A 25,905-nucleotide genomic window follows, 5' to 3' on the forward strand; every position below is an offset into this window, starting at 1 on the left:
TTTCAGATGGTGACAAAAGGGTGTAGAGTAGCAAGATATTACCAGTTAGTGGAGTGGTGTCACAGCAGCAACCTTGCACAACGAAAGGAAGAACAAAGAGCTAATTGTGGTCTTCAGGAAGGTAAGAAGTGGGAATACAAACCAATCCTCAGAGGGATCAGAAGTGGAGAGATTGAGCTATTTTAAGTTTCTGGGTGTCAATATCTTTGAGGACCTAACCTGGATGAAACATTTTGAAGCAGCTATAAAGATGACAAGACAGTGGCTATATTTCATTAGAAGTTTGAGGAGATTTGGTTTTGTCAACTAAAACATTCAAAAACCTCTACAAATGTACTGTGGAGAGCATTCTGACTGGCTATGTCACTGTCTGGTTGGGGGGGGGGGGTGGCTGCCACATGAGATTGAAATAAGTTGCAGAAGTTTGTATAAAAACAAAAATCAGTCAGCTGTATCATGGGTACTAGTCACCGTAGTGCCATAGTATCCAAGGCATCTTCAAGGAGTGGTGCCTTAGGAAGGCAGTGTCCATCATTAAGGATTCCTCCACCCTCTTCCCATTGGGAAGGAGGTACAGGAGCCTGAAGGCACACACTCAGTGATTTCTGAATGGAAATTGAACCCACGAACGCCACCTCACTACTTTTTTAGACAAAGGACAACAGTAGCTTCCTTAACAATACAGAAAACAGCTAATTCGGATAAAAGGCAAAGACTGAGTGAAAATGATCTGGAGGCTAGGGCCTACTGAGGCAATTCACCTCACTCAGTCACTTGTGAGTGGGCTGGCCTTCAAACTGCAATGTGAGTGGCCCTTTACATTGCATGGAATGGCTACAGCAAAGACAGTGAAAAGTTATCTTCTGTCTGGGTAGCCTCCAACCTGATGGCATGAACATCAATTTCTCTAACTTTCAGTAATGTTTCTGTCTTCCCCTTTCCTCTTCCTTAATTCCCCACTCAGGTTTCTCTTTTTATCTCTTTTCTTCTCACCTGCCTATCACTTCCTCCTGTTGCCCTTCATTCTTCCCTTTCTCCCATGGTCCACTCTCCTCTCCTATCAGATTCCTTTGCCAGCTCTTCACTTTTTCCAGCTATCACCTCCCTGCTTCTTCATTACCCCCTCTCCTACTCACCTGACTTCACAAATCCAGGCTGGAGCTGTGCCCAGATAAAATGACATATCTGTCACCACAGAGGGACATGATGTTAGCTTCCTGCTTCATTGCTCTTTAGGCGGCTGGTGTAGGAGAGTGGATCCCTGAACCCTCTAGGAGCAACAAGGTCGATCAATTAAAAAAACCTACCTCACCTCCTCATGTTCTTTGGTCCCTCCGGTTATGACTCGCCTGCCTCCAGCTCCTGCTCTGTCACTCAGAATCGCCACAGGTAACAGTTCATTACAGATCCTGAGATCAGTTCTATCTAGGATTGTTGTCTCCTCCAGATTTGTTCAAGGCAACATGCCAAATTTTGTTCTGTTGTGTTTTCCATTGTTGATTTTGAGTTTGGAATTATGTTTGGTCCTTGACCATCTTTCATTGAAGATATCATTACTGAAGCACAGATGCCTTATGCATTTTTTCCACTCCACTGAAGTCTGTTCCCACAAATCCCTAAATGAACAAAGCTGTCTGTGGAAAACAATTGTTCATTCCACTTTCACTTCATTCTTAGTGCATCTCCAGAATGAGAAACAAGTTTATTATCCCTGTCTTATATGATGTGAAATATATTGTTTAGCACCAGCATTTTGTTATGATCTGCATGTCCTCTGTTCTTCTTGTCATGTTGCACACCAGGGCTTGCATCTGAGAGCAAATGGTTTGAACTTCCTCTACGAATGAGAAGGATGGGAGGCATCACCTGGCACATGATGCTGATGTGTTGTCAGTCATGACAATGTTATTCCATTCATATTTGCTTTCCTGATTATTCCTAAGACCTACTTTGATTCTTCAGATTCAATTTTAACATCTTATATTTGGAATAATAAGCAAGCTCGTTTAAGTACAGTTTACCTACAAAGAAATAAAGAGATGGGTGGATTAGCCCTACCTAATTTTAGGTTTTACTATTGGGCTGCCAATATAAGGAATACTACTTTATGCTCTTATTATATTTATCGTAAAGATTGCCCATCATGGGTCTCCTTAGAAGTTAATACTGTAAAAAATACCTCTATTGTATCTCTTCTTGGATCATATTCTTCTTTTTCAGCAAATAAAATAACAGATAACATAATTGTTACGCAAACTTTAAGGATTTGGTCTCAATTTAGGACATTTTTTGGTTTAGCGAATTTTTCATTATCATCTCCCCTTCTCCTTAATTATTTTTTTATCCCTTCCATGACTGACAAAGTTTTTAAAGATTGGGATGAACTAGGTATTAAGTGTTTTTGGGACCTGTTTATCTCAGGATCTCTTGCTTCATTTGACCAATTGTCAACTAAATTTGCACTCCCAAAAACACATTTTTACAGATACCTTCAAATTAGAGATTTCTTACGTTTCCAATTAACTACTTTTCCTATAGGTCCTGATAAAAATTTACTGGACGATCTTTAAATTTAAAACCTTTTGTTAATGGTTCTATTACTGGTATCTATAACTTGTTGATTGAATCTAGACAAGACTTTCTAGATAAAATAAAAAAAGCTTGGGAGGATGACCTAAATTGCCAGATTTCTGATGATAGATGGAATAAAATTCTTAAACGGGTTAATAAATCATCTTTCTGTGCTCGTCATTCTCTTCTACAATTTAAAGTGGTTCATAGAGCTTACATTTCTAAACAGAAGCTATCCAGTTTTTATCCGAATGTTTCTCCACTTTGTAATAAATGTAACTCTGCTGATGCCTCTTTAATTCATATGTTTTGGTTTTTCCCTAAAATTGAAAAGTTTTGGTGGGAAGTATTCCATACCTTCTCACAACTTTTTAGGGTCCAATTTGACCCAAATCCCCTTATTGCCTTGTTTGGTATTATTGCAGATGAAAATATAACTTTAAATACTTCTAACCTACAGGTTTTAGTTTTTACCTCTCTTTTGGCAAGGAGAGCAATCTTGCTTAAATGGAAGGAGTTTACCCCTCCTACACATCTTCAATGGCTACGTGATATTATGTCTTATTTAAATTTAGAAAGGATCCGCTGCTCAGTCTTAAATTTGAAACAATCTTTTTATGATATCTGGTGATCTTTCCTAAATTACTTTTCCAATTTATAAAGTTTAACAGTGAACAGACTTTTATGTATATTTTTATCTTATCTTCTTAAGCAAATATGTTTTCTTTTCTAATTTATCCATTATCATCCATCAGCTTTTTTCTTTGGTAGTTGGTAGTGGGTTGACTTTTTTTTATATAAATTTTTTTTATGATGTATGACCTGTCTTTAAATTTTTGATTACAGAGTGGTATACCTTTATGTGTTATGCTATAACATTTTGATCAATTTTATCACAATATATGAATGTACACAAGTTATGTTGAGATGTATCTATGTGTTGCACTCCGTAAGTCTTGGTTTTTTTTCTTCTGAATAAAAATATTTGCTTTCCTGACCTCAGAATGATTCTCTACACTTCACTGGACTTGGGACAACTTCTTGTTTTACTTTATTTAATCTTTGTTTTAATTGCTATTGATCAATATTATAGATTATCTCTACTTACTTAATGTTCCCTACCAGTGACTTTCTGTATTGTAATTTTGCAAAATGTGAACTTGTCATACGAATGCAGGTCTGAGTTAGGCTAATGATGAAAGATTCCAGGTCATCTTTGAGTCTTTCACCACAGGGTCTGTTAGTCTGATTGCATTGAATTGGCAGATTAGTTTGTGGTGAATTTGTGGCCAGAATTGAGCAAAAAATTTTTGAACAGTTATGAAACAGCTTTCGCTTCAACTAGAATCTCCCTCAAGTCTTAAAACATTTTGTGCTAGTTTTATCACTTATGCCATTTTATGTCTGAGAATAAAATAAAAACAGTTTCAATGTGAAGATATGCAAATTATGTTAAATTTATTTAAGTATTTTCATGGAAAATGAGTCACCAGAAATGCGACTCAAATTTTATTCTTACGAGTCGCATATCGACAGAAAGCAGTACAAAGAGAAAAATACAGTAATATCACAAAAATAGGAACACTTCAGAACTGGGAATTTTTGACACAGATCAGAGAAACAAAATACAAAAATCTGCAGTCAATTTTGTTTGAATGTACAATACATCCAGGACAAAGCAGCAGCGCAAGACAGCAGAGAGTAAATAGCCAAGGGCTATGGATTATAACAAAATATATATTAAGTCCTGCTGCAATTCCATGTTCAGTTTCTCTTCATGACCTTTGTATAAAATTCAAGTAATGAACTGTGTACAGTTAATAACCAATTTCATCTCTGGTTCAAACTTGCAAACCATTTGACTATACAAACTTAACTGGAGAAAATTTGAAAGGATTTGCTATCAAGAGGAACAATCTTGCAAATGGCAGTGAACCTTCTCCAGTTTTGTACATTTAACTCTGCAAATCCTTTTCCCCACAGATGAATGAGTCACCCACATTACCAAGAGCCAATCTTAATTTAGATTGCGAGCAGCATGTAGAGTAAAGTTAATGCCCCACCCTCCCATTCCCTTAGTGATTGAAGCAAATAAATGTGCGTGACTTTAATTTGTTTCGTGCATTTCCTTAGTCCGAGAGCTGTCCTCCCTCTGTTCATCAATACATGCCTCTTCATCTGTAAGACAGCAGTGTACTCATACAGCAGATTGGTCCCAGGGCTGTTAAATACAAACATTAATTCCATTTGCAATTTAGATAAGCAAGGTTGGAAAGTGTTAGTGCATGCATGTGATTACTTAATTCTAAATTTTAACCAATGATGTGGAGGATACCTTCGTAGCCGGAGCTCTTGCGGATCCTGCAGGTAAACGCATACCACCTCTGCTTTCATCCAATATCCTTCCTGGTGACCTCTCTCTGGTGGTGTCCAAAGGTCTGCCTGGTGATTTCTCCCTCTCCAAGGCTCGCCGTGGTGATTTGTCCCTTCTTGACTCTTGCCTCCCTTCTCTGTACCTGACTGACCTGTTCAAATTCTGAGGTGAATTTTCTCTTGGGCAAGGTGCCAACTTCTTTGACATGTGTTCATTGTACGAGGGAAGTCCTCGCTTGTTCGGACTGCTGCTGCCCACATGGAAGGAAAAAGAAAAGAATATCACTCAGGCATTTAAATTTGCTAGTTCTAACAGGGTAAGACAGAGCATCATTAGGTTCAGCTTTTCTAGCCATTGACAACAGCTGAAGGGAGAAGAGACTAAATCCTAAATCAATCTCAATAAAACTTACACTGTATTTTCTGTCTTGCTCAATGACATCAATGGGACATACGACATCAGGCTCAACACATACACTGCAGATACGTAGGTGTATCTCTCCAACACTTCTCTGCACTAACAAACTGTTGGAGAAATGCAGTGGGTCACACAGCATCTGTAGAGGGAAATGGCCAGTTGACAATTCATCTGATGTGGAATGAAGGGTCTAGACACATAGCTTTTGGGACCCTGGAATCAGTTTGCTCCCTTTGGTGCTATTACATAGCTTTAGCACCCTGGAATCAGCTTGGTGCTATTACCTTCCTGACTACCTTTGGACCCTTGATACCCTCCATGTCTGCTACTGGTATAGCATAACAGTGAGGCCACATAAAGGGTGTTTGGATATGATTTAATTATTTCTTAATAATAACTTGCACCCTTTAAAAAGCAGAATCTCTTTAATTGCTCTGCATCTTAATCTTACATAACATCTGCGATGAAGAGGCTGGAGCAACAGGTAAGTGGGCTGTCCCCAGTTGACTGTTGGTTACCAGTAGGCTTTGAGCCTACTCCAGGGTTCGGATCTGAGCATTCAATTTTGGTTCCAAATGCTGTTGATCACTCCTGTTGGTTGCATGATTTATATATTTTTTATCTTGTGCATCAAGTGTTGGTCTTTTTATTCTTACTTTTTTCTTTAATTGGGTTCTTTCAGGTTTCTTGCTTTGTGACTACCTCTGGGAAATCAAATCTCAAAGTTGTATAATTTATATATTTTTTGATAATAAATGAACTTGTAACTTTTTTAGTTTTCTGGAGCTATATTGATTTTCCCATGGGAAACAAAAAGATATGATCCTCAATTTCAGGATGCAGTATATTTCTGCAGTAGTATCACTTCAGTGCTGTACAGAATAGAATGGAATTTTAACAATAAGCTCCCTCTACCCAATCCCTGCACAGTGTATCACTACAATACCAGCAACAGGACAGTCAGAGATTCTAAACTATGTATCTCTTTTGACATACCAACTAATATCAAGTCCCTAAACCTTTAATTATAATCACCTTATTGTGTACTCCCAGTATCTGATTAACTAGTCAAGTCCCAGTTTAAGATGGTGCTACATGCCAAAGATGTGCAACAGCTTACTGGTAAATCATAAGGCAAGTGAATAGACTAAAAATGTGATTTACAACATCTTCCATAAAGCAAATTGTGGTGAATTATGGCCGCAGACAGTGAGGGGGCAGGTGGAGGTGAGGCTGTTTCCAGGGATGAGCTGTGCTGGGGCATTGCGAGGCACAACGTGTTCAAACTGCCGGGTTCGCAGATGAAGTTTGTATCGCTATCGAGATGGAGTGATGGATTTGGACAGGAGTCAACATGGAAGAGTTTCGATACCTGTCCACCTAACCCGGGTGTGAGGTTGGGCTGCTCCCAGCACTGCACCGAGATTGAGAACAGCTTTGGTCGGGGTGCTGTGGATCCACGTCCTGGAACATGGCACTACTCAGTGCCTGGTCAATTTAAACAACTGCACAGATAGACTTGAAGCCTGACTGTTCTCAGGCTTACCACTTTTCTCACATTCTAAGCTTTAGCTTGAACCTCTTAGTTACCTTTTCCTCAACAAAATGTGCACTGGTAATTTTGAAAGATTTCTTTAATGTTACCATTATTTATTGATTGTCAAATCTTTTGTTATTTCCCCTGAAGTAATTGGCTTAATTACAGTTCAAGACACTAAGTTTTGATTCATTTGTATCTCCCAAATTGCTTACAATGTTCTAGCAAAGAATCACATTTATTACCACTTATATATGACATGAAATTTGTTGTTTTGTAGCAGCAATACAATGCAAGACATTAAAAATCATTCTAAATCACATGAATAAATCTTGCAAGAGAGGAGAAATGCTTAACAGACCATTCAGAAATCTGATGGCAGAGTGGTTATTCTCTGGAGGAGCGCTTGTTATGCTCCAGAAAGGCTCCATCTTAAAGCTTTCCTTGCAGAATAAGGATGGCTTTATATCAAAATGAACTAGTCTTCACTGTGGATACAATAACCACAATTAACATTCAAAAACAAGCAAGCATCTGGCTTGTGCAGCAACATTCTGCCTTACTGTCAGATGCTGCAAAGTTTGAGCCTCATTCAAGGCATTTTTAATTCAGTATTATGTTCTGTAGAGTAACTTGCACCTGATAGGTTTGGGTGACTCTCCTCCATATCAAATGGATTGTGGGGATACATAAAACCCATTCACGTAATACACTATGAGATAAGCAATGTCAGGAGAATTTATGTTGTGGTTATCAGCTTATTAATCAGTCTGCAAACTCTTCCACTATTCTTTAAAGGAAAAACCCAGAGCAACACCTTTAGCTTGTACAGACTGCCCTGCCTGCACTGATGATATTATCTATATATGTACAGGTTATTTACCTTACACATTCTCAGGCTGTCACGAAGAAATTCTCACTGAACTAGTTACTAGAAAGTATGGTCACTATTGATTTTAAATAAATATGTACGGCAAATCTGTTCAGCAAAATACCATAAACAAGAAACGTTTTGGAGGGAGGATTCATTACAAAATCATTTCCATTCAACTGAGAACACAGAACACTGCCTCAGACTGACAAAGCATAGCACTTCCTCAAATGTAGAAATTACACCGTTATCCTCTACAGTAAGGCCAAAACCCACAGCCTTTATTTCAGTTGCTGGACATGAAATCTCACCTGGTTATGCAAGTACAGCTCTTGTAGCCTCTAATATAAATAAAGTGGGGAGAGAAAAGGTTTACTTGGAAAAAGAACATTCTTCAGAGCAAATTGTTCTGCAGACAATTAAGCCAACAGGAGTACAATGAAGAAAACACTGAATACCACAAGCAGTTCCAAAGACAAAAAAGTCTGCACTAACATCCACAATATGATGATAAATGGTGCTGGACAACTTCAGGCACACACATGCCAAGTACATGTTTTTACACAAAGAAACAATTGCTGCCTGCGCACTCACGTTGCATTTGCTGTTGGCTGAACAGGATCCATGTTGTGAGAAGGAGACCTAGAAGAGAAACAGCACGTGCTGTACATATCTCAGTCATTGCTATGATCAACAGAGATAGGGAACATGTACTGAGTTATTTCACCTATCAAAGTGAGATCTGCATTCATATTTCATTATCTCAGAAGCATTTTTTCTGCTTTCAAAGTGCCATCCCCATTCTTTAACATACAGCCTCTAAAACAAATTATGAAAAGGTCAACTACTCCTGGCATCCAGTTTTTCACTTATCTGATAGGAACACAATTGGTCACAATTAGTAAAGCATGTGCTAACATTAAACAGCGTCCCGAGCAGGTTTACGACAATGATCCAAGAAATTAAAGAGTTAACAAATAAGAAGTGTTTGATGGCTCTGGGTCTGTAAATTACAGAAATTTATAAGAATGGTGGGGGAGGGGGGAGTGTGAAATCTCATTGAGACCTACCAAATATTGAAAGACCTATATTGAATTTATGTGGAGAGGATGTTTCAAGAAATGGGAGGGTCTTGAACCAGAGGGCACAGACTCAGAATAGGACATCCCTTTAGAACAGAGATTAGGAGGAATTTCATTAACCGGAGGGTGGTGAATCTGTGAAATTCATTGTGACTGATGAGTGTGGAAGCCAAGTCATTAGGTACATTTAAAGCTGAGGCTGATAGGTTCTTCATTAGTAAGGGTGACAACATTTATGGGGAGAAAGCAGGCAAATGACAGACAGGCATGCATACTTTATTGATCCCGAGGGAAATTGGGTTTCGTTACAGCCGCACCAACCAAGAATAGTGAAGAAATATAGCAATATAAAACCATAAATAATTAAATAATAATAAGTTAATCATGCCAAGTGGAAATAAGTCCTGGACCAGCCTATTGATTCAAATGGGGGTGAGAGGGAAAATAGATCAGCTATGATTGAATGCTAGAGCATACTCAATGGGATAAATGACTTCATTCTGCTCCTATGCCAAACAATCTTATTTTCATGTTTAGTTCCTCTTTGAATGAGTAAGTTGGTGAGTTCAAAGGCCTGAATAAGAATTTGACTGAGGAATACTGATAAACTTCAACATGATAGCAATGGAATTTAAATTCAGTTATTAGACTTCAACCAGCTACAAAAAAAAAACTAGTAAATGATGAGAATGATTACAAACTACTGTTTTGTTACAAAACTCCACCTGGTTCACTCATAAATCTTCTATCCTGACCTAGTCAAGCCTGCTTGAGCCTGCAGCTCCACCAACATGGTTGATTCTGAAACAGCCTAGTAAGTCATTCAGTTCGAAGGCAGTTGGAGAAATGAATGTTGGCTCACCATTATTCTGAAACAACTAAAGAAGATATTTTCTGCTGTTAGTAGGGAGAAATCTGCTGTGCCAGTCCACAGCAATTTGTTTTCTGCTGGTTTTGCTCAGACTGTGGTGATGTCAGGTAATAAACACCTGGTCAGGTGTACTGAAGTCAGACTGCATCACATAGCAGGACATGTGGTACTCTAACCCTAATGCATCTCCAGTATGCCTACATAGAGTCAGACAGCAATATAACAAGACCAATGAGATTATACTAAAAAAGACTAAATGCCAGCAACTACAAGATTCATAGTAATAGATTCATAATGTTGTGATTAGAACTGATATTGCTAGTTTCTGCACAGCATTACATAAGCATACTATTAAAACTGCTCCATGACATTGAAAATGACAATCTAGATCTACATGCAACTTTTATAAGCATTGTTACATTGACTGATACTAATATCTTTAGAAAACAGTAAAGCAACTTTGTGCTCCAAGTCTGATAGTGTTCTGCTGAAAGCTATAGATCAAAATCAGAATCAGATTTAATATCATCTGCACATGTCATAAATTTGTTAACTTTATGGCAGTAGTACAATGAAATACATGATAAATAAATAAAACTGAGTTACATTAAGTATGTATATGTCTATTACATTAAGTTAAAACAAGTAGTGCAAAATAACAGAAATAAAGAAGTAGTGAGAGAGAGTTCATGGGTTCAATGTCCATTTAGAAATCAGATGGCAGAGGGGAAGAAGCTGTTCCTGAACTGCTGAGTGTGTGCCTTCAGGCTTCTGTCCCGATGGTAACAGTGTGAAGAGGACATGTACTGGGTGCTGGGTATCCTTAATGATGGACGGCAACTTCCTAAGGCCCTGCTCCTTCAGATGTCTTGGATACTACAGTGGCTGGTATCCATGATGGAGCTGAGTAATTTTACAAGTTTCTGCAACTTATTTCCATCTTGTGCAGTAGCTACCCCCACTCACCATACCAGACAGTGAGTCAGTGATGCAGCCAGTCAGAATGCTCTCCACAATTCATTTGTAGAAGTTTTCAAGTATTTTAGTTGACAAACCAAAGTTCCTCAAACTTCTAATGAAATATAGCCACTGTCTTGTCTTTATAGCTGCATCAAAATGTTTCATCCAGGTTAGGTCTTCAGAGATACTGACACCAGGAACTTAAAATTGCTCATTCTCTCCACTTCTGATCCCTCTATGAGGATCGGTTTGTGTTCCCTCATCTTACCCTTCCTGAAGTCCACAATCAGCTCTTTGGATTTGCTGATGTTGAGTGTAAGGTTGTTGCTGTGACACTACTCAATTAACTGGTATATATCACTATTGTATGCCCTTTTGTCACCATCTGAAATTCTGCCAACAATGATTGTATCATCAGCAAATTTATAAGTGGCATTTGAGGTGCACCTAGCCATACAGTCATGGGTGTAGAGAGAGTAGAGCAGTGGGTTAAGCACACATCCTTGTGGAACCCCAGTGTTAATTGTCAGCGAGGCAGAGGTGTTATTTCCAATCCGTACAGATTCTGGTCTTCCAGTTAGGAAGTCCAGGATCCAGTTGCAGAGGAATGTAGAGGCCTAGGTTCTGTAGCTTTTCGATCAATACTGTAGGAGTGATGGTGTTAAATGCTGAGCTAGATTCAATAAGCAGCATCGTGACCTAGGTTTTTGCATTGTGCAGGTGATCCAAGGCTGTGTGCAGAGTCATTGAGATCATGTCTGCTGTAGACCTGTTGTGGTGATAGGCAAACTACAGTGGGTCCAGGTCTTTTCTGAGGCAGGTGTTGATTCTAGCCATGAACATCCTCTTACTATCGATGGGAGCGCTACTGGACTAGTTGTTGAGGCAGCTCACCCTGCTCTTCTTGGGCACTGGTATAATTGTTGCCCTTTTGAAGCAGGTGGCAACTTCAAACTGTAGCAGTGAGAAATTGAAAATGCCTTTGAATACTCCCACCAGTTGGTTGGCACTGCTTTTCAGAGCCTTACCAGGTACTCCATCGGGCCCTGCTGGCTTGCAAGAGTTCACCCTCTAGAATGACAGCCGGACATCAACCTCCAAGACAGAGATCACAGGGTCATCGGATGCCACAGGGATCCTCATAGCTGTGGTTTTATTCTCCCTTTCAAAGTGAGCATAAAAGGCACTGAGCTCGTCTGGTCAGACTGTGGAAGGTGCTGAATGAAATATTACAGGGGTATTCATGAAATAGATCTAAATTATCAAGTGCAACGTCATGGAATGGTTTGAATAGTTTCTTTGTGAAATGCTGTGCTGAACCTGGCAGTATCAGTTTTAATCAGTCACATTCGGGTGGGAAAGTAGGTTTAGTGTGGAGTACTGAGGGCAGGGCACCTGTGTCAGACTGGAATTGGACTGGAGCAGAGTAGTTCAGGTTAGAGGTAGGAGTGAAGTTGCGAGGCAGTCATAAGTTTTCTGAGGAGAATCAGAGATATTAGTAGCATACTGAATAAATGCTGAATAGAGTATTAAACATGTTGTTGCCTGAATATTTGCTATCCATGCACAGTAAAGGACCAATAAAAACAAACCCAACTCTAAACTTGATAATTTTTTCTTCTATGATTTGGCATTAGGACAGAGCATGAAACTGAAGTTTCATTGCATGATTTAGGTTTTTGTACATTAGTTCATTGGAAGACATATTATGAATTATTAGTATGCTATGTCAGGAATGCACTTTTTATAACAACTTGTTAAATTCCTTGGGAAGTGATGTCGAGAGTCACAACAGATTTCTCACCATAAAGAGAATATGGCAAATAAACTGGATAAGAAAGTATTCAATTTTAAAAAGTGTTGCACCTTGGCTAAATTATATTAATTGTGCACTGGATATTATAACAAGGCATTTATGCTTTGGGAATAGTGCAGAGCAAAATATGAGTTTTCAAATATTCTGTTAATACATTATGAAGACAGATTGTACATTAGCACTGGATATGCACAGTAAATATGAGATTAGTTAGTAAGAACAACAATGAATTAAAGACATAAACCATGGACGATTGCTTAGTTTTTTAACTCCCTAGTTAAGATTTTTATACTAGGCTGTAGGTATTTCATTTTAGCAGTTCCGTAAGAGTAGTCTGTTCTGCTTTTAGCATGTTTGAGTTTGAGCTAAAGATAAGGGGCTATGTTTTTCAACTTAGGAATGGTGTGTCAGCCAATCAGGATGGTGGAATTGGGAGAAGGTTCTAGAGAATGCTGGGTGGAGCAATTTTGGTGTGAGTCAAAGTCTTTTTGGCAAAAGTTGGGAGAAGACAGGAAGGAAGGTGACTGAGGATGCCATCCCTGTTGCACAGGTGCTTTATGCAGATGAATGGCTTCAAGGAGGAAGGACCAATACTCCCGTGGAGTGCACATTTGTTTGGGATGGGTTTCGAGCAACATTCGGAAGGTGATGTGTGCTTTCACACAGACTGTGGGTCCAGCACATTAGTTAAAAACAACTTGAAGATGAGCTCCAACTTTTGTGCACATTTGGACTGAGTTACTATAACTATGATGGGCCATTTTTCTTTCTTTTCTTTCCATTTTCCTACTAACTGTTCGATCAAGCTGAAATTTGTAAATATATTTTCTATATAATTGTATGCAGTGTATGATCTGTTATTTCTTGCTGATGGGTAATTGCAAGTGGGCAGCATTTACACAGTATTCACTCTGATTATGTGTGGGTGATCGAATCATCCTGGCTCTCCTGGTCTGGTGGGACCCAAATTACATCGACTCTACACATACGGAGTTTGAGAAAGGTGGATTTCCGTTGGCTTGCTAGCGAGGGGCTAACCAGCCAGATTTCTAGAGACGCCCGGCAAAGAGGGGTTTTAGTTTACTAGATAATTAGGAAAGATGAGCTCTGTACAGATTGTGTCTAAACTGTAACGGAAGAATTGCAATTTAAATTGCATCTAATTTAGTGATAGAAATGTAACTAATAAGGTAAATAAACAGAGTGGAGGTTATAATACTGTAACCAACATTGCTTCTATCAGGTGAAATGGTTGGAAATAAGACAGGACTGACAACTCAGGTTTCAGATCTATTGGTGTAGTGGAAAGGATGCAAAAGAAGAGATGGAAAGTATTTTTAATTAAGGATTCATTACTACAGGAATGTGGGAAGGCATCCTAGAAGACTCCTTTATACAGAAGTGCGGCTAATGGAGCCACTGCCACTGCCTTAAAAGCACAAGAGATCTGGATTCAAGCTGAACTTTGGTGCTGTTTGTGTGGAGTTTGCATGTTCCCCTTGTGAGCTTGTGGGTTTCCTTTAGATGCTCCAGTCTCTTCCTATATCGCAAAGATGAGTGGGTTGGTATTTGATCCCTGGCATGGAGGTGAATGGTAGAATCTGGCAGGTGGGGGAGGAGGGCATTGAAGAGTTAAGGAGAATATGGGGAGAATAATAAAGTAATGGGTTTATGTTGGATTAGTGCAACATGGGTGCTTAACAGGTGGTTTAGACAATGAGTCGAAAGGCAAATTTGTCGGCTTTATTTCTTTTGGAGTCTAAATCCAGCCAAATAGATAGAACTTTAAAAAAAATTAGGACGATTCATTTGCCAGAAGCATTCTATAGGCCTCCTAACGGTAAACAGAAGGCAAAAGAGTAGGTATGTAAAGAAATAAACAAAAAATGTGCAAGAATAATCTTTTTATGGCAAGAGAGATTTCAACTTTCCCAACAATAACTGGAATTGCTATGGTATGAAAGGCATAGAAAGCATAGAATTTTAAAATACAGAGGGAGGGTATCAGTGAGATAGCATTTTGGGTGACAGCAACAATGACTCTAAGTTTCAAGACACAGAAGTTGGTGGTTTTCTGGAATGAGTAGCCAGAGGATATGGTAGAGACAGATACAATCATGTTTCAGAGGTATTTGGACAAGTACTTGAAAAGCACAAAGGGCTATGGGTTTAATGTCAGCAAATGAGATTAATGTAGACATCATCATGGTCACATGGATAAGATGAGCTGAAAGGGATAGTTTTGATGCTGTATATTTCTAAGATAGTTATGAAAATGGATCAGAAAATAAGGTGCTTCACTGGGGGAAGGCTGATTTCAATATCATAATACAGAAAAAGCTGTTCAGAAGTGAAATGGTGACAACTGAAGAGAAATATGTCCCTGTAAAAGAAAGAGCAAGGGCAACAAGTACGAGGAACCAGTAATGACATGAGGTATGGATAAAAGAAAAACAATATATGACAGGTTTAGAGAACTGAAAAAGGGGTGGCCTAACAGCAGTATATGAATTGTAGGGAGGTACTTAAAAGACAAACTGGGAGGAAAAGGAGGAACACAAATTATGACTGGCAGACAAGCTTAAGGAACACCACAAAGGATGTTTTCAGTACATTAAAGGCATAAGGATAACAAGGAAAAGAAGTAGGCCATTTGTGAAGTCAGAGGTTTTTGATGAGGTCTTACTGGATTCTTATCTGTATTCACGAATGAGGGCATAGTATTTGGAGAATTCAGGAATATGAAATTGGAAATTCTGGAACAAGATACCATTAAAAGGGAGGAGGTATTAAATATCTTAACAGGCTTAAATGTGGATAAATCCCCAGAGTCTGAAATGTATCCAAACTGGGAGGCAAGGAGGAAAAATATTGGGGCCCTGACAGAATTTTTTAAATCTTTGCTGGCGCAGGTAAGCTGCTAGAAGACTGGAGAACAGCAAACATGTCCCTTTATTCAAGAAGGACAGCAGAGGTAAGCCAGATGATTACATGTCAAAGACATCTGTGATTGGGGTACTATTGGAAAATTTTTGAAAGGGCAGGATAGATCTACACTTGGAAGGCCAGGAATTGGTCAAACATGATCATCATGGTTTTGCTTAGGGTATATGGTTAGATCCTGTATGACCAATTTAACAGAATTTTTCATGAAGGTACAGAGATATAGAATGCAATCAGCAGTGTAACGAAAGATCACTGTTGGAACCTTATTGTTTGTTACAAATGTTAACAACTTAGATTGACAATTGTTAGAGTAGTCATAATTCTGCCTATGTCATTGACAGTGAGAAGAGTACCTTTAGACCATAGAACAACGCTGCCGAGCTGGTAAAATCGGCAGAGGATAGTCACAATTTGATCCTGACAAGCTCGAGGTGATGAACATTGGTAAGGCAGTTAAGGTTAGGACATACACAATGAATGGTAATATCAGAGAGTATTGACAAACAAAAGAACATTTATGTGAAGTCAATCCTTGAAACTGACAGCACAGGTTGGTAAGGTGGTTAAGAAGGTACGTGGGATAACAATCTTCATTAGCTGGCATATAGAATATAAGAACAGGGTAGTGAGCATATAACTTTCTAAAACATCATTTAGATCATAGCTTAAGGGTTCCCACCATTTTTATGTCATGGACCCCTACTAACTCTAACTGAGGAGTCCACAGACACCTTTCATAACTGAGGTGTTATGTGCATTCCAGAATGGTGTGATTGCAATGAGAGGGTGCAGAGGAGATTCAACCAAATATTATGTTTCAGACTGGATAGGCTGGGTATATTTTCCTTCAAGATGAGGAAGCTGAGGTGAGATCTCATTGAGGTACAAAATTATGAGGGGTAAGCAACTTATTCTCACAGCAAAGTGTCTAAAAGCAGAAGACAAATGTTTAAAGTAAGGAGAAGGATATTTAGAGGGGATCTGAGATTTTCTTTCCCACTCATAGTGTGGTTGGAATCTGGAAAGTACTTCCTTAGGAGATAGCAGAGGTAGAGATTCTCATGATATTTATAAAGTATCGAGCACTTGAATCACCAAGGTTATAGGCCAAATGCTGGAAAATGAGTACTGGATTGGTGATGTGAACGTGGAGAGCTGAAGGGCCCTTTTTTTGTGCTGCATGTTTCTATGACTCCAAGCATAACAACTCTATAAATTGTCCAAGAATTACTATTTTCAATAAATTATTTACAGTGTCAGTATAAACTTGGACAGATGTACAAGGAACAAAGGTTACATTGCATCAGAAACACCAATGACAGAAATACAGCAGATTCCAGTTATTTGGGACACATCAGGACCAGTACATTTGGCCCAATTAAGCAGCTGTCCCAAATAGCCTGTCATGGAAACAGTCAAAAAAGAATAAAAAAGACAAACTGCCATCTGTCTGAGTAACTGAGTAGCAAATTGTATACTTCAATGAAATACTATCAAATTACAAACAAGAGAGAATCTGCAGATACTGGAGATCCAAGTAACACGCACAAAATTCATAGATGCTGCCTGGCCTGCTGAGTTCCTCCAGCACTATGTGTGTGTTGCTTAGAACACTATCAATACTGCAGTACTATAAAACTGTACCAGGCTACGTCAGTAAATATATTTAAGACAAAGTTGGATAGATTTTTGTATAGTAGGAGAATTAATGGTTATGGGAATAAGGCAGGTAAGTAGAGATGAGTCCATGACCAGATCAGCCATGATCTTATTGAATGGCAGAGCAGTCTCAACAGGTCAAATGGCCTACTCCTGCTCCTATTTCTTATGTTCTTGCGAATGGTCAACACATGCACTTTAAAATGTTTCTTACACATGAGACATGTTACTTTTTACAATACATGGATCAATAAGTTGTTAGTGAGGAAATAACAAAAGAGATGCTCTGTGATGGGTGCAAGAAGCAAGATATTAAATAATAGAAAAGATTATCGTGAAAGGTAAAAATGAGACAAGTGAGAAAGAAAACATATAGTCAGGGATATGCAACTGGGTCTGGCTGGTGGATTATTTGAAAAAGATTATATCAACACTGAATGCTGAAGCTCTAATGTACCTGGCTGAAATAGGTGGTGGGTGTTTCTCAAGCATCGATGGAACTATGCCAGAATAGGTAATGGGCCAGGAACAGCGATATCAGATTAAAATCAGTATGGAGAAAGAAACCAAAGATAAATTTATGTTGAAAGCCACTGTTTTTTTAAAATACTTAAAAAAAAATATTTGTAATTTGATCAGCTGGGATTTCTCGGTGACTAGGTGAGCTGATCAATATGTTGGACATTATTGGGTGGACACACACACACACACACACGTATACACACAGTGGAGATGACTACTTTCACATTACATATATTTTTCCCTTCCCATCACACCAGCCTCATCGCCAGCGAGACTGTGGCTTCTATGTATAACTTTAAGTTCTTTAAAGTCTGATCCCCAACCCAGTGGTCAGCGCAGCAATGTTATCAGTTCTGAGCTCCATACATAGCTCCCAATGGGAATAACACATATCCAGCATGAGTGCTTGAACTGTTGTGCAAAAGGTTTTTGCTGTGACTAATGGTCTTTTGGACTAATGGTCATTTATTGCAAGAGATTCAAAAGGGCAACATATGAAATGCAACATAGGTTTCACAACTCAAAAGAGGAGACTCCAATTTCTAAGCATATAGTCTTACAGTTCCTCTACCTGCGGCTGGTGATTGCACTTTGTACATCATTGCTTGCCTCCTTCACCAAGTTGCCTTTGCAGCAGATGATTCGCTGTTTGTTCTGATAGGATGAGGCCAAGTAAATGGCTCCAGATGACATAGCAGGACCGAGATATCTGGGATTTGGGATGTCCAAGTGAGCATGACTCAATACACTACAAATACAGAATTAGGATAATGTCAATTTGTTGAACTTTGTTTCGTGTAAATACACTGTTAAATAATTAAAAGTTCCAGCCACAGTTTGGTTTGCTATTGCAATAAATAATCAACCTAGTCATGCAAAGCTCAGCATAAGGATTTGTATTTAAGACTTTGTTCCCCAACCCCATGTTATTTTTCTTATTTCTTCAAGATTGTGAAGACAGTGGCAAAGAATTTGTTCTTGTTTTTACAAATGAATTGTTTAGCAGATCACTTCTGAGTGCACCAAGTTCATTTGATTTGTCTCTATCAACCATGTCCAATCAACTCCTGGTCCTCTGTTGATCATCGTTCAGTCCCTCACAACAGTGCCAATACCATTTCTCCCTCACCCTGACAGTGTGATTTTCACAATCCCCATCATTGAAGTGCTGTAGAATCCCTCAAGTCCCTGCCACAAGATGTGAAGTGTGAGCACTCATCCCAAACCTCAAAACAATGCAGAATGAACCCTACTTCACCCCATAACAATAGTCATCCAACCCTTTTCTACACTCTGAACAATGGTAGGACTACTTAATTGGTGCTATTGCCATTAAATCTATCCTAACACAAGATTAATTCAATCTCTCATTTCCCACCACAGCAAGAACAAGGCAATACTTCTCCCATCCTCACGACAAAGCTGACATGATCCTTCATGCTCCCTGCATAGGACTGCTGCTGCTGTAATCCCCCACTATTCCCCAATCAAATACAATGCCAGTGTTTTCCCCTCCTCACACTCACAATAACACTGGAGTAATCCTTAATTGCACCAATGCAGTCTGCCTCTGCCTCACAGAAATGCTGATGTTACCCTTACAACCCGAGCCAATAAACAGCAACTGTATTGTTGCTCCTCCCCTCCTCCCTCACCAAATGCTGCTCTCCTAAGCTACTGCGACCTCCACTGCACTTGATATCCTGGATAAGACTGACTGGCACATATATAGCCCAGGACCTTGGTTACAACTGAAACTGCACCAATATGGCTGTTAAGTCAACACATCTACACGTTTTAACCATTCTTCAGAGTGTAAAAAAACTAGGCATTAATTTTCTTAATTATCTCAAGCTCGAGTATTCCAATATGCTCTTGACTGGTCTCCTTCATCTTACCCTCTGTAAATTTGAGATTGTCAAAAACCTTTCTTCTCTTCTTCCTCGGGAGGAAGGACAATTGATATGCCTGCTTTAACCCTCATATTTTTATTGATACACCACAGAAAGCATCCTGTCTGGATGCATCACCCCTTTGTACGTCAACTAGAAATGCAGGGCCATGGACACAGCCTATCTTTCATGTGCTCAGTCTGTACCTTTCACTAGCTGTATAAAGACCACACCCTCCAAGGACATTCTCTCTTCTCCCCCGGACAGAAGATACAAATGCCCGAAAGCATGTACCTCTAGGCTCCAGAACAAATTCAACCCCACTGTTATAAAACTATTGAATGCTTCCCCAGTATAATAAGATGGAATCCTGACCTCACAATCTATTGTTTTAGCCTTGCACCTTATTCTCTGCCTGCATTGCACTTTCTCTGTAACATAACATTTTATTCTGCCTTCTGTTATTGTTTTCCCTTGTACTACCTCAATACACTGTGTAATGAAATGATGATAAACAAAACCATCAAGCCAGAATGATGTTATTTATTCATTTCCACAGATGCTGCCTGACCTGCTGAGTTCCTCCAGCATTTTGTGGGTGTTAATGGAATGTACAGATGGTACACTAAAACAAAATTTTCCATTATACCCCTGTACATGACACAATAATAAACAAATTTACCAAGTTACTTAGAATAGCTGATATCATGCCCTGTTCATCCATTATGCTTAGGTTTGCTTTACTGTCCTGGTGCTTAGTTAATCGATGATTTTGAAATACTCATCTTTGTTTTAATGTTCCCACAGAGCCTCAAATCTGATGTTTTTCGGTTTCCTCCAGCCCACATCACTGAGATTTCTGTGTTCACCCAAATCTGGCCCACTACTCATTCCTGACTTTAAATACTTCACTGGCTGAAGTGCTCAGTCTAATTCTTCCATTCAAATTACTTTCTTAAGTCTCTCTGTTTCATATTTCTCCTTCATAATTTTCCCAATTTTTCAATCAACATTATCTGTCATTATCATTCCGCACATGAGAGACTACTGGATCTAAGACTTACCTGGCTGTGTTACGGCTTTGGATTTCAATAACCTCCAGAGAGTTGAAATGAGTTACAAATAGGTAAGGTTCTCTATAAGCTGAAAAGATCACAAATAAATCATCAGGAATAACAAGTTGAAAATTGCAGAAGGCATGTCGAATTATGATGAAGTTACCATACAGCCATCATATGTACTGTGGTATGAAATTTTGGACTGAAAATATTATATAACTAATTTCTGTCAACTATCAATCTACATCTAAATTCACAGCCAATAGACATTCAATGCAAACTGTGGGGCATTAACACAAAAATGTATGCAAGTCATCATTAATCTTGATAAATACTGAACTAATTCCACAAGCACTTCCAAGGATTAGATGGTGCCAAGGGCCTGTTTCTGAGCTGTACTTTTCTATGGCTCCATTACTCAGGTTCTTAATTTTATTTATTTATTTAATACTTTTTTTTTGTTTGCACAATTTGTTGTCTTTTGCACGTTGGTTGGTTGTCTTTGCCATGTGCAGTTTTTCATTCTGCAGAGTGGTGCCGACAGCTCAGCGCATCTGTAGATGTGAACTTCCCATGATTCAGGACATTTACAAAGACAGGTGTGTAAAATGGGCCCGAAGGATCATTGGGGAACCGAGTCACCCCAACCACAAGCTGTTCCAGATGCTACCATCTGGGAAACAGTACCACAGCTTAAAAGCCAGGACCAACAGACTTCGGGAGAGCTTCTTCCACCAGGCCATCAGACTGAGTAATTCATGCTGATACAACTATATTTCAATGTTATATTGATTGTCCTGTTGTACATACTATTTATTATAAATTACTATAAATTGCACAATGCTCATTTAGATGGAGACGTTAAGTAAAGATTTTTACTCCTCATGTATATGAGGAATGTAAGTAATAAAGTCAATTCGATTCAATGATTCTATTGTGTTTCTTAGTATTAACTGTGTATATCTGCAAGAAACCAAATCTTAGGTGACATGCATGTACTTTAATAATAAATTTACTTTGATCTTTGAAAACTAAGAGTTAGATATCATTATATAACAATGATTTTATTTCATAAACTCAGTACCTATTTACATAGAAGAAAACAATGGGTGGAGAGGGTTTGATCTAAAAATGCCCAGGTCATTGTAGCATATGTGAAGACAACCAAGTAATGGTAAATTCTAGAGAGATGGGATAATAATCTATTATATTAATGAGGTAGAGGTCTCTATTGTTATTATCCCTCTAATTGGTGTGGGCCTGGATTCTCATGATAGGGCAGCTAAAGGAAGGCAGGTCTCCCAGAATTAGCAAGTAAATATTCTATGGACTAGGAGGAACAGGGTATTCCTCAAACAAACTAAACATCCTCTCTCTTGCCATCCACATCCGGGCGACAGTGCCTCCTCTTCCATCTATGATCTCTCTCCCCATTCCTCACAGTGGTTTTTGCTGCTGAATGCCAAGCCTACTGCTTCTAGCTTCTTTGTGGAATTGCAGGCTTTTCTGCCTTAAAAGTAGCTTGCCTTGATCAGCCAGTTCATTCTTTTCCTGCCTGTGTCAGAATGTTGCAGGCTAAATTTGATTCCATAGATAATGCAGTACTGTAAGACATGATGCCATTAAAAACATCCTTTTCTAAAACAAACTACAGTTTCATCTTGTCCAGTCTTTCCTGAGATCCTTTAGCTCCAGCATTTGGTTATATTACAAATCACTTGTGAACTCATTCTAGTGGTTCTGAATCCTTTACATAACACATGGAACTGAAATATCCAAGTGTGGTTTAGTCTCAGGTTCAATATATACCCATTCATCGTTCATTAACTTGAATTATATCATAACCTTCCTTGTAATCCACAAATCTCCCAATTCAAAATTTTAGAAGCATGCTTCCAATTTCCAAGTCTAAATCATTTCTCATAAAGTTAAGCTAAATTTTTAAATGATACTAATTTATAGAACTCTGTGCTAACAAATTTGAATATACAAATCTAGAAAGATGCCACAAGACATACTTACCAAATGCCAAGGGCAAACGTTTCCACTTCAGATCATCGGTGCGACTGCGCCTTCCATACGAATCAACAATGACTCCAAATTCTAATTGTAGATTTAAAAAAATAGCAAGTCATAACTGTGAAATTGTTTCATGACTTTAATAATGGCAGGAAGCAGAATGTAAAATATAAGAAGTGTCAGACTACTTAAGGCAGCAGGATGTGAAGTTACGTTCTACATCTTTCTGTGGAACCAACAAGCTCTAATTATTGAGATGTATTTCCCAATAAACAGACATCTTGAAGGTTATGTCAGTATTAATTACCCTGTGTACTCAACAAGCCACACATTCAGTGGTGAGCAGTGTGCAGAATGTATGCCTGGCGTGCAAAACTACTAAAGCACAAATGGAGAATTCCCTCCCCACAACTCCAATGATCAATATCTATGGTTTTGCTTTAACATTCCCCAGAAAATCTTCACTACCCATTTGTTTGTAAGATGGTTGGGTTATTCACATCAAAGTAAAAACAATTGCAGGAGTATCAATATAAACCTGACTTAATACCTAACCAAGTCATAAAGTACAGAAGGCAGGCATCATTATAAGTAGGCAATGGCCATATTTCAGGCTCAATACTTACCATGGAAGCAGAGCAAATACTCATCCTTTTGTCCACTGCTGTTCACCTGGGCGATGGCAATTGGGAAACTGTAGGATGAAGCAGCAAATATGGCAGAGGCCAAGGTCATATCATTCTTATCCAGAAACTCTGTAGTGCAAGAGATAGAGTCACATGAGATACTGTATAGAGTTCTCAATAAGAACATTTTACCAAATTCATGAGGTCAACAGTAAGTTCAACATTTACGATATGCCTATCAATGTTATTAAGACAACATTTGGCTTGTTGCTAATTTACACAATGACTAGTTTACTTTGAAATGTTATCCAATGTTTGAAGTGTTTACTTTATCCAAGCACATAGAAAAATGAATATACAAAGCCTATCAAACTGGAATTTTTATCCACCTGTTTTAACCCACTCTTGTCATCCTACATTATTTTTTTCTCAGCTATGGAAGCTTCCCAGTAATCTTTGTACCCTTGAGTTATGAAAATGAAGGTAAGAAACACAGACAGGGCCCCTTTTCTTTGCATCTTTTTATTCCCTGTGGAAAGTGGATGTAAGCTTTGACCAATATGCTCCATAATGGAAAATAATCTACCTGTTGTCACCGTCTAAACTTGATAGCGGTCACAAGTTATTAATGAACTTCTCCTGTTCAACTGCTGCAGCGGAGAAGCCAGGCAGATGCAAAGCTTAAACATTACTTTTTCCATCAATAATGTACAAAGGATGACAATTTAATAATAAAATAAAAATAATGCTTCATTATTCACGATAGTATCTGGCATCATACAAGTAAGAAGCAACCAAAACTGCTTTGAAGCTTTCAATGCTACAGTTTCACATTAAGTTTTCTTACCCTCCAGTGTGTAGTTCTTCATTTCCATCTCATAGAACTTGTTGGTTCCAATGATGATACTGTATGCAGTAAACTGTATACAACTGCAGGGCTCAGATGTTTCAATTTCCTATGCAGACAAAGTAATAGCCCAATGTGCAGATTATATAAAATCAAGATAAAACTAATTCGTCAGTGGATAGCATATAGGCTATTTTTGATCATTCTATATCAGATAGAATAGCCTAAATCAGTAACTGAGTTACAGAAGAATAGTAGACAGCAATAAGACAGAGTAAGTAAACAATTGTACTCTGAACTATAAACTGCATGAGCAAACTCACCTTGCGTACTGCAAAGCTGTCAAGACCCTCATTATAACGGAGGACATATACTTTATTTGGCATTGCTGCACAGATACAGGGTCCAGCCTCAATCTGATGAGAAAAAAAACATAACCGTTAGCACAATAGATTCAGTGATAGGATTTTACAGTTCATGGCTCATCAACCATGTGTACTACTATCCCACAAAGAAATCCATGTTTTAATAGTGATGATTTCCTGAGGTCAACACAAAAGTGGTTCAATTATCAGTGTAAGGCTCTCTGTTATGGCAAGGCCTACAGTGTGCAAATTCCTTCTTAAAGGAGCTATGTGCAGAATATATATGATGAAAGTACCTTGATAGCAAACTAAGCCATGTTCCACTGTTTTGCCAGCACTTCTGAATTACAAAACAGTTAGAAGCTCTCTAAAGCTCATTTATTACAATTATTATCACTGTTTTAAATTATTAACATTTGAATGTGCCTAAAAACAATAAAAAAACATTTAAATAATTTAAAGCACATAACCACTGTGCAGTTAATTGGACTTTATTTTGTTATGTTCTAATTGTGTTCTTTTTTGTAAAAAATGAGTATAATCTGTTAAATTTATGTTTTTCTTGTGAATGTTATGTGTCCATGATAATGCTGTAAGTTTTTCACTGCACCCATGCATACATGTACTTGTGATAAGACAATGAACTAAGCTTTGAGTTAAAAACCTGTCAATTACTAAACCTTACCTTGCCATATGAATGGGTGGAGCTGCTGCTCCAGCACCAAATCTAACCTGCTTTAGGCATACCCTTGCCTTAAAAATTGCAGAAGGCATAAATATAAAGTAAATGTGAGACTATAGTTTCCATTCAACCTTTTTCACCTTTCTTTCTCATCTCCAAGTGAAGGGAAGAGTAAACGTTGAGCATTTTCCATCAGGTGGAGAATAATTTTGTGTAACAACATCACTTGCCATTGCATACTGTGGTCTGGGTTTCTGATTGGCCCTGTATACAAGGAGGTCCCTTGCAACTGACAGTGGTAAAATTCTTAACGTTGAAATAAATTCATATCTTAGAGCTAGAATACTCTAACAGAGTGAATATTTAATACAGTCATTTTAAATACTGTATTCAGATAAATGTCTTATTGTAGATAACAGATGTATGTTTGTTCTGGCTGTTATTTAAATCTACTTACCCACACATTGACTCATAAATGAATATGTCTGGACATTCAGCATAAGATTATAGAAATTTAAACTGCCAAATTGCTTTTGATGTTGAACTGAATGTTTTGTACATGATAAATAGATCTGATTTAAAGTGCTCACTTTTCCTACTGCAAACAGGTGGCATCCTTTCAAGTTGTCAAAAACTGTAGGTATGAGATCTGGCTGGGCTGGTAGATGGGACTGAGCTATCGATAGTTTCACCTTCTTAATATCCACAAAACAGAGGGTTCGCTCCTCTCCTGTCAAACAGATAATGTAATTAATCATTCACAACCACTCTTGATGTGGGTGAAGTGTTT

At 38.4% G+C, this 25,905-nt stretch overlaps 2 protein-coding genes across 2 annotated transcripts in view; one reads left to right on the forward strand and one right to left on the reverse strand.

The window, feature by feature from the left end:
- Window positions 1-25,905, forward strand: part of LOC132404267 (uncharacterized) — a 504,471-nt gene that overhangs the window by 94,672 nt on the left and 383,894 nt on the right. The window lies entirely within an intron of this gene.
- The window catches only part of LOC132404262 (citron Rho-interacting kinase-like), a 222,604-nt gene continuing 197,111 nt past the window's right edge, over window positions 413-25,905 (reverse strand). Inside the window, exons 40-49 of the mRNA XM_059988396.1 lie at window positions 25,706-25,845; window positions 24,392-24,484; window positions 24,069-24,177; window positions 23,222-23,350; window positions 22,599-22,679; window positions 20,583-20,661; window positions 18,198-18,374; window positions 8,365-8,412; window positions 4,907-5,195; window positions 413-4,792 (exon numbers count right to left, since the gene is read on the reverse strand). Coding sequence (XP_059844379.1) covers window positions 4,769-4,792; window positions 4,907-5,195; window positions 8,365-8,412; window positions 18,198-18,374; window positions 20,583-20,661; window positions 22,599-22,679; window positions 23,222-23,350; window positions 24,069-24,177; window positions 24,392-24,484; window positions 25,706-25,845 — 1,169 coding nt within the window. The 3' untranslated portion in view covers window positions 413-4,768. The remainder of the gene's footprint in view (window positions 4,793-4,906; window positions 5,196-8,364; window positions 8,413-18,197; window positions 18,375-20,582; window positions 20,662-22,598; window positions 22,680-23,221; window positions 23,351-24,068; window positions 24,178-24,391; window positions 24,485-25,705; window positions 25,846-25,905) is intronic.

Source organism: Hypanus sabinus, chromosome 13 (genome assembly GCF_030144855.1).
Source record: "Hypanus sabinus isolate sHypSab1 chromosome 13, sHypSab1.hap1, whole genome shotgun sequence".
Taxonomy (NCBI): domain Eukaryota; kingdom Metazoa; phylum Chordata; class Chondrichthyes; order Myliobatiformes; family Dasyatidae; genus Hypanus; species Hypanus sabinus.